This window comes from Scyliorhinus torazame, chromosome 5 (assembly GCF_047496885.1).
Source record: "Scyliorhinus torazame isolate Kashiwa2021f chromosome 5, sScyTor2.1, whole genome shotgun sequence".
Lineage (NCBI taxonomy): Eukaryota > Metazoa > Chordata > Chondrichthyes > Carcharhiniformes > Scyliorhinidae > Scyliorhinus > Scyliorhinus torazame.
The window spans coordinates 154,841,593-154,851,725 of NC_092711.1; the positions used below are offsets into that span (position 1 = coordinate 154,841,593).

Sequence of the window (10,133 nt, forward strand, 5' to 3'; positions counted from 1 at the left end):
GTTCTGAAGAACTCTCAGGACCGGGAAGAAAAGGCCAGGATGAGATCAGCCATGATGGAATGGCAGAGCAGATCAATGGGCCAAATGGCCTAATCCTGCTCCTATACCTTATGAACTTCTGAAAGGGGGAGACATTGATTTGCTCCCAGATGTTGGTAGAAGAGGAAGTTTTAGTCTGAAACCCATTGTTCAACCTCCACATTGTGACATCACAAAGGCCCTCATTCTCTAAATCAGCCAATACGAATCAATCCGCTCCGCGGTGACGTCACTGCATTAGAGCGCACACGCCGGCGCGCAGACACGCGAGCCCAGCCCCCACCCTCTGTTTCCTCGCCCCCAAAACTTCCTCGAGACGGTTTCCAGGCAACCGCCTGACAGTTCCGGCCGTCGGTGGTTTTCCCATCCCCTGACCCGGGACTGCGCATGTCTCAGGGAGTGGGGATGCTGCGCATGCGCATGTGAGCTCTCTTCCGCTGACCTTACCGCTCAGATGTTGACCAATGGGAAAACTTGGAGGACCGGAAAGACTCTGCCCCTCCGCCAATCAGAGCTCCACCATTGTCTCAATGCGGAAGCTGGACATGGAGGTTTTTGCCGAGTAAAGCTGTTGTTCCCCCAACCTTGAATGAGCTTGAGCTTCACACAGACTCCTGTCTCCAACATCTGTGAGTAAAACACTTTCTTTTCTCCCCCTTTCCATTTCTTTTCTCATTCTCACCTTCAATTGGTCACTTGCAGCAACTGAAGGGAACGGAAGTGAATTCAGGGAGGGTCAGACTCTGGAAAGGTTGGCCCAGGCCTTTCTCTCTCTTAAAGACATTGACATCCTTTGCTCCCTCAGCTTGGCACATTTATTTGTCTGGCTAAAAGGATGGTCTGTTCCTAATGTTCACAATTAAAGGGCTGGTTTCCCCAGGAGATGGCTGACATTTAAGGGGTCAGTAAACAGGCCAAATCAAACCCAGCCAATTACTTCCCTGTCGGAATACTCTCCACCATCAGCATAGTGATGGAAGGAATCATCAAAGGCCCTATTAAGTGGCACTTATTCTGCAATAACCTGCTCCTGGACGCTCAGTTTGGGTTCCGCCAGTGTCACTCAGCTCCTGACCTCATTACAGCCTTGGTTCAAACTTGGATGAAAGAGCTGAATGCCAGAAGTGAGGTGAGAGTGACTCCCCTTGACATCAAGGCAGCATTTGACTGAGTATTGCATCAAGGAGCCCCAGCTAAACTGGAGTCAATGGGAATCAGGGGATAATTCTTCACGGGTTGGAGTCATACCTGGCACAAAGGAAGATGGGTGTGGTGATTGGAGGTCAATCATCTCACCTCCAGGACTTCACTGCAGGATTTCCTCAGGGCAGTATCAGAGGCCCAACCATCTTCAGCTGCTTCATTAATGATCTCCTTTCCATCATAAGGTGAGAAGTGGTGATGTTTGCGGATGACTGCACAATGTTCAGCACCATTCTCAACTCCTCAGATAATGAAGCAGTCCATGTCCAAATTCAGTAAGACTTGGACAATATCCAGACTTGGGCTGATAAGTGACAAGTTACATCCGTTGCTACACAAGTGCCAGGCAATGACCATCTCCGACAAGAGAGGATCTAACCACCACCCTTTGACATTCAGTGGCATTCCCATCACTGAAACCCGCACAACCAACATCCTGGGGGTTACCATTGATCAGAAACTGAACTGGACTAGCCATATTAATACTGTGGTTACCATGGCAGATCAAGGGCTGGGAATCTTATGGCGAGTAACACGCCTCCTGATGCCCCAAAGCCTGTCCACCAGACATCTACAAGCACATGTTAGGAGTGTAATGGAATACACTCCACTTTGTTGGATGAGTGCAGCTCCAACAACACGCAAGAAGCTCGAATCTATCCAGGACAAAGCAGCCTGATTGATTGCGCCGCCTTCCGCAAACATTCAAACCTTCCACCACCGACAAGCAGTAGCAGCCATGTATACCATGTCCAAGATATACTGCAGTAACTCATAAAGGTTCCTCAGACAGCACCTTCCAAACCCACAACCATCTAGAAGGACAAGAGCAGCAGATACCTGGGAACCTCACCACCTGGAGGTTTGCTTCCAAGTTACACACCACCCTGACTTGGAAATATATTGCCGTTCCTTCACTGTCCCTGGGGCAACATCCTGGAATTCCCTCCAGAACAGCACAGGGGATGTAGGGCAGCATGGTGGAGCAGTGGTTAACGCTGCTGCCTCACGGCGCCGATGTCCCAGGTTCGATCCCAGCTCTGGGACCATGTGTAGTTTGTACACTCTCCCCCGTGTTTGCGTGGGGTTTCGCCCCCACAACCCAAAGATGTGCAGGTAAGGTGGATTGGCCATGCTAAATTGCCCCTTAATTGGAAAAAAATGAATTGGGTAATTCAAATTTATAAAAAACAAATTTAAAAAAAAAAAACAGCACAGGGGATGTACCTACACCTCAAGGACTGCAGCAGTTCAAGAAGGCAGCTCACCACTACTTTGGAAGGGCAACTGGGGATGGGCAATAAATGTTGGCCTGACCAGCATTGTCCACATGCCGTAAATTAATTTTTAAAAATTTAATATCGGACAAAGATATGTCTCGTGTTGTTATATGGTACGTATTATATATATTATTGGTGGTTCTGTAATAAAATACATGTATTATTATTTCTAGTTTTGTAATATAGTACTGTACCTACATTATATATTTCCAGTCATACAGTCATTGCAGCACTGACAGAATCCATTTGGGAACTCAAGTCAATGCTGACTCTACAGCAATCCAGTCAGTCCCATTCCCCCTCTATCCCTGTTCACCTGCAAGTTTATTTTCTTGAAGTGACCATCCTATTTTATTTTAAATTATGAATCATCTCAATAACTTCCACAACCCTTGTGGGCAGTGAGTTCCCTGTCATGACCACTCCATGACTAAATAAAATTCTTCCTCAAGAATTTCCCCATCTCCAATCAGTAAATGTACTTATATGGAGATTTTCTACTCTTGTACAGGTTTTAGTGAGTTTAGATTTGTTGATCAGCACCTTCAGGAAAATTGGGAGGGAAAGTAAGTGAATACAGTCTGTATATTACACACACTTTCAACAAAAGAACAAAGAACAAAGAAATGTACAGCACAGGAACAGGCCCTTCGGCCCTCCAAGCCCGTGCCGACCATTCTGCCTGACTAAACTACAATCTTCTTCACTTCCTGGGTCCGTATCCCTCTATTCCCATCCTATCCATGTATTTGTCAAGATGCCCCTTAAATGTCACTATCGTCCCTGCTTCCACCACCTCCTCCGGTAGCGAGTTCCAGGCACCCACTACCCTCTGCGTAAAAAACTTGCCTCGTACATCTACTCTAAACCTTGCCCCTCTCACCTTAAACCTATGCCCCCTAGTAATTGACCCCTCTACCCTGGGGGAAAGCCTCTGACTATCCACTCTGTCTATGCCCCTCATAATTTTGTATACCTCTATCAGGTCTCCCCTCAACCTCCTTCGTTCCAGTGAGAACAAACTGAGTTTATTCAACCGCTCCTCATAGCTAATGCCCTCCATACCAGGCAACATTCTGGTAAATCTCTTCTGCACCCTCTCGAAAGCCTCCACATCCTTCTGGTAGTGTGGCGACCAGAATTGAACACTATACTCCAAGTGTGGCCTAACTAAGGTTCTATACAGCTGCAATATGACTTGCCAATTCTTATACTCAGTGCCCCGGCCAATGAAGGCAAGCATGCCGTAAGCCTTCTTGACTACCTTCTCCACCTGTGTTGCCCCTTTCAATGACCTGTGGACCTGTACTCCTAGATCTCTTTGACTTTCATTCAGTAACATAGACATATATCTGTCTGGCAGCCTGCATGAAGATTTTCAGGTCTCTGTGTCCAGGACAGGAAGTTTGGATCTGTCAAACAGCCTGAATCAGCACCTTCAGGAGAATTGGGAGGGTGAATATTAGATACAGCAGAGTGAGAATAGAGGGAGAGTGTGTGGGATAGAGATTTAGAGCATTTCAGGGAAAGAGAGAGGAAAGAATGTTCGATATAAACTAGAATTGTCAGTTCTGAGTTTCTATCCTGTACTGACAATGATTACTATTGTAAAATCTGTTTGCAGGAAGTTAGAACGAGAGGAGTTTGAGGCCGATATCTCAAACTAAATATAATGTCAAGAACTGACTGAGTCACTCAATTCTTGGGAACTGAAGATCATCGGCCTTTGAATCTCGAAGGAGAAATGTTTGTCTATTCTGTCTGCTTCAAGATATTTTAAACATCAGTGTGTCTGGAAAAGCACTGAGACACACACACACCCATGTGGGACTATTACAGAGCACTGACTGTGGAAAGAGCTTTAACCAGTGACACAGCCTGAAAAAATACTACACCATTCACAGCAGGGAGAGACTGTATATGTGTTCTGTGTGTGGATGAGGCTTCAACTGATCATCCAACGTGGTGAGACGCAAGATCACCCGGACCATGGAGAAACCATGGAAATGTGAGGATTGTGGGAAGGGATTCAAAGGCCCGAACGAGCTGAAAAGGCATCAATGCAGCCTCACTGGAGAGAAGCCGTTCACCTGCTCTGACTGTGGGAAGGGATTCACTCAGTTATCCAGACTGCAGAGACACCAGAGAGTTCACACTGGAGAGAAGCCTTTCACCTGCTCTCAGTGTGAAAAGAGATTCACTCACATTGGCAACCTGCGGAGACACGAACAAGTTCACACTGGGGAGAGGCCGTTCACCTGCTCTGACTGTGGGAAGGGATTCACTCAGTTATGCAGACTGCAGAGCCACCAGAGAGTTCACACTGGAGAGAGGCCTTTCACCTGCTCTCAGTGTACAAAGGGATTCACTGACATTGGCAACCTGCGGAGACACGAACGAGTTCACACTGGAGAGAGACCGTTCACCTGCTCTCACTGTGAAACGGATTTCATTGATAGTGTCAGGCTGCGGAGACACGAACGAATTCACACTGGAGAGAGGCCTTTCACCTGCTCTCAGTGTGAAAAGGGATTCACTGACATTGGCAGCCTGCGGAAACACGAACGAGTTCACACTGGAGAGAGGCCTTTCACCTGCTTTCAGTGTGAAAAGGGATTCATTGATATTGGCAACCTTCGTAGACACGAACGAGTTCACACTGGAGAGAGGCCTTTCATCTGCTCTCAGTGTGAAAAGGGATTCAATGTCATTGGCAACCTGCGGAGACACGAACGAATTCACACCGGGGAGAGGCCATTCATCTGTCCTGTGTGTGATAAGGGATTCACTGAATTATCCAGCCTGCAGAAACACAATGTCACTCACACCAAGAGCAGGCCCTTTGAATGCTCTGACTGCAGGAAGGGTTTCAAAAGCTCACAGCTACTGATGTCCCACCAGCGCATTCACTCTGAGGAGAGACCGTTCAGCTGCTCTCATTGCACAAAGAGGTTTAGAACCTCATCCAACCTGATAAAACACGAGCGAGGTCACACCGGGGAGAGCCTGTTCACCTCTCCGACTGTGAAAAGATTAACTCGGTCATCACTTGCTGAGCCACAATGTCACTCACACCAATGAGAGACCCTTTAAATGCTCCGACTGTGGGAGTGGGTTTAAAAGCTCTCTGGTACTGATGTCCCACCAGCGCATTCACACTGAGGAGAAACTGTTCAGCTGCTCTCTCTGCACAAAGAGGTTTCAAACGTCATCCACATTGCGGAGACACCAGTGAGGTCACACTGGAAAGAAGCCATTCACCTGCTCTCACTGTGGGGAGGGATTCACTCAGTCGTCCAACATGCTGAGACACCAAAGGGTTCACAAGTGATGATGAGTTAAATTCTGCTGTTATTCCTGCTGTTAATCACATCCAGGACTGAAGTGGGTGGAGGGATTTGTCTTCTCATCAACTCCTCCTGCTGCTAGGATGTGGCGATCCTGGCGAACTACTGCTCCCCGGACCTGGAATACCCGACTGTGAAGTGCCGTCCATACTACCTTCCATGGGAATTCTCTTCTGCGATCATCACGGCGGTCTACATCCCACCCCAGGCGGAAGTGAAGAAGGCGCTTGATGAATTGTAACCGCTATAAATAACAATGAAGCAGAATACCCGGAGGCCTTGTTCATTGTGGCCGGGGACTTTAACCAGGCCAACCTCGAGTGTATTGCCAAAATTCCACCAATACATCTCCTGTCCCGACAGGGGCCCCAACATCCTTGACCACTGCTACACAAACATCAAGGGCGCCTCTCGATCCGTCCCCTGACTGCACTTCGGAAAATCGGAGCACAAGACGGTGCTCCTTCTCCCGGCATACAAGCAGAAACTGAAGCGGAGAATCCGGTTAAGAAGGTCGTGCAATGCTGGTCCGAGGCAACAGAAGAGCTCCCACGTGACTGCTTGGAGTCAGTGGACTGGTCCATATTCAAGAACCCCGCAGCCAACCTAAACAAGTATACCAGCACCGTCACAGACTTCATCAGCAAGTGTGTAGAAGATTGTGTGTCAAAGAAGGTAGTACGTACGTTACCCAACCAGAAACCATGGTTTAATCGGGAGATTCACTCCCTGTGGAAGGGCACGTCTGAGGCATTCAAGACAGGCGACCCTGACCTAATCAAAAGATCTAGGTATGACCTCCGCAAAGCCATCACAGACTCCAAGAGACAACACCAGGACTCCCAAGAGACAATACCAGGCTAAGCTGGAATCACAGATTAACGACATGGACTCTCGTTGGTTGTGGCAAGGCTTAAATAACATAATGGGTGCAAAGTAAAGCCGAGTAGAGTCTTCAGCAGCAGCGCAGCCCTCCCCGACAAACTCTGTGTTCTATGCTTACTTCGAGCAGGAAACCAACAAACCTTGGACACACCCATGCCCACCGTCATAGCCTCCAAAGCCAGATTGGCCTTCTTGAAAGTGAACCCTCGGTAAGCGACAGGTCCTGACGGGATCCCTGCCATGCACCCAGATCCTGCGCTGACCAACTGACGGGTGTGTTTGCGGACATCCTCAACCTCTCCCTACTCCGTTCTGAGGTTCCCACCTGCTTCAAGAAGACCACCATCATACCGGTGCCAAAGAAGAACCAGGCAACGTGCCTCAATGAATACCGTCCGATGGCCTTGACATCAATCATTATGAAATGCTTAGACCACAGCTGGAGTAATGTGTGCAGTTTTACTCCCCTTACCTTAGGAAAGGTATTGCCACAGAAGAACAGCAACAAAGTTTCACCAGACTTGTTCCAGGTTTGACAGGACTGTCCTATGAAGAGAGATTGGGGATACTAGGTCTTTTTTCTCTCGAGTTTCAAGGAATGAGGGATTTAATTGAAACTTATAAAATCCATAAAGGAATAGACAGAGGAGGTGCAGGCGAGATGTTTCCCTGGGTTGGAGAGTCTGGAACCAGGGGACACAATTTCAAAATAAGGGGGAAGCCACTTAGGACCGGTCTCGGAGGAGACATTTCTTTACTCCGAGGGTTGTGAATCTTTGGAATTCTCGACCCCAGAGGGCTGTGGGAGCTCAGTCGCAGAGTGAGTTTAAAGCAGAGACTCTCAGATTTCTAAATCCCAATAACACAAAGGGATATGGGGATAGTGGGGGAAAAGGCATTGAAGTGGTTGACCAGCCATGATCGTATTGAATGGTGGAGCAGGCTCGACGGGCTGAATGGCCAACTCCGGCTCCGATGATATAAAGATGGGTAGGAAAGTAAATTGTGAAGAGGACATAAGGAGACTACAAAGGGATATGGATAGGTTAAGTGAGTGGGAAAAGATCTGCCAAATGGAGAATAATGTGGGAATATGTAAATTTGTCCTTGTTGGCCAGAAGTATAAAAAAGCTTATTATCTAAATGCTGCGTGATTACAGAGCTCTGAGATTCAGAGGGATCTGGGTGGCTGAGAGCATGAATCACAAAAGGCGAGTATACAGGAACAGCAAGTAATTAGGAAAGCTAATAGAATGTTATTGTTTATTGTGAGGGGAATTGAATACAAAAGTAGGGAGGTTATGCTTCAGTTATACAGGACATTGGTGAGACCACATCTGGAGCACTGTGTACAGTATTGCTCTCATTTAAGGAATTATGTCAATGTGTTGGAAGCAGTTCAGGGAAGGTTTACTGGACTCATACCTGGAATTGGAGGCTGGTCTTATGAGGAATGATTGGACAGGCTGTTTAGGTGACTTGATTGAACCGCATAAATCCTGAGGGGCCTTGACAGGGTGGATGTGGAAAGGATGTTTCCTCTTGTGGGAGGATCTAGAAATTGGAGTCACTTTTTAAAAGTAATAACTTGCCCATTTAAGGCAGAGGAGAACTTTTTTCTCTGAGGGTTGGGAGTCTTTGGAACTCTCTTCCTCAAAGGGCAGTGGAAGCAGAGTCTTTGAATATTTTGAAGACTGAGTTGAATAGATTCTTGATAATCAAGGGGGTGAAAGATTATTGGGGGGTCGGCGGGAATGTGGAGTTGAGGTTACTATCAGATCAGCCGGGAACTTATTGAATGGTGGAGCAGTCTCGAGGGGCCGAGTGGCCTACTCCTGCTCCTAATTTGTATGTTATCACATCCTTTCTAATAGATTTTAGCATTTTCCCTCCTGTTGATGTCAGGCTAATGGGTCTGTGGTTCCCTGTTTTTTCTCTCCCTCCTTAAATATTGGGGTTACATTTACCACCTTCCAATCTGCAGGAACCATTTCAGAATCTATAGAATTGTGAAAGATGATCACCAATGTATCCACTATCTCTACAGCCACCTCTTTCAACACTCTGGGATGTAGAGCAGCAGCTTTTGGGGATTTATTAACTTTCAACCACATTAATTTCTCCAGTACTACTTTTTCACTAATTCTAATCTCTTTCAGTTCCTCGTGCTCACTGGTCCCTTGGGGGTCTCATATTTTTGGGACAATTTCTGTATCTTCCACCATGAAGACAGACACACATTGTTTAGTTTCTGTGTCATTTCCTCATTCCCCATTATAAACTCTGCTGTCTCTGCCTGGAATGGACCCACATTGGTCTTTGCTAATCTTTCCCTTTTCACATTCCTATTGGAGCTTTTCCAGTTCTCCCCAGTTTGCTCTCACATTCTATTTACTCATTATGAGTTTCTTGATCCTCCTTTGCTGAATTCTCAAACAAGTTTCCAATCCTCAGGGTTGCACTTATTTTGGCAACTATATGAGTGATAAGATCTATTTTATCTTCAAAAATGAGACCAAGATCTGGTTGATTGGAGGTGTCCAAAAATACAACTTTATTGCTAATTATCCACCTTGATTCTCTTGCATAAAAATAAATCAAAATGCAGATCAAATAATACATCAAAACATAATAAAGAGAGTTAAACAAAAACATGAGAAAATATTAGGAAATCAATAGATGGTTCATAATTTCATAAAGCATGAATACAGAAGAAACTTTAGTCATGAAACTTTATTCTTAAAGAAATTCTTATCAATGGTCTAACCCCTTATTGGTTTCAAATTCTCAGCTGAGGCTTCCTGATTTATTCAAAAAACTCTCTGTCACTTGGAGCATGATTTGTTATCCAGGCATTGGTCATTACTTAAAATTCATTAATGTCTATCAATTTAATTAAATGTCTACATGTTCCTGCCACATGTACCAATCCTCTGAAGATAAGGTGTTCTGCAATAACCTTGCTTGTTGCTCAGGCTTTGCTACATTTTGTGAATGTTTCTGTTGCTGAGGCTGCGATACTTTTTCATTACTAGATGTATTTGTAGAACAATGGTTTATTCATTTCGAGGGCTTTTATGCAACTTTTCTTGAAACCGTGTTAGATTCTGACACATCAAGTTGCTATGAAACAATGACTTTGCCTTGTGGATATTCCATTTTCTGTCTGTATGTATACTGAATTTAAGAATTATACTGCATTGATTCTTCAAGGTACCAATAAATCAGTGAAGCAATAAATCTGTAATCTATCAATGAGCCTCTTCCTTTGACCTAATGGAATCTTTAATTTTTCTTGTTAGCCACGGTTGCGTCACTTTCCCTGTTGGATTTTTGTTTCTGAAAGGAATCTATATTTTATATAAATATGTGTAATTCT

General features: G+C 45.6%; 1 protein-coding gene across 1 annotated transcript; it reads left to right on the top strand.

Moving 5' to 3' along the window:
* Positions 1-572: 572 nt before the first annotated feature.
* On the top strand, positions 573-10,009 carry LOC140420167 (uncharacterized). Its single transcript, XM_072504187.1, has 2 exons — positions 573-668; positions 4,147-10,009. The coding sequence occupies exon 2, from the start codon at positions 4,512-4,514 to the stop codon at positions 5,601-5,603; it is 1,092 nt and encodes a 363-aa protein (XP_072360288.1). The 5' UTR covers positions 573-668; positions 4,147-4,511; the 3' UTR covers positions 5,604-10,009.
* Positions 10,010-10,133: the final 124 nt, after the last annotated feature.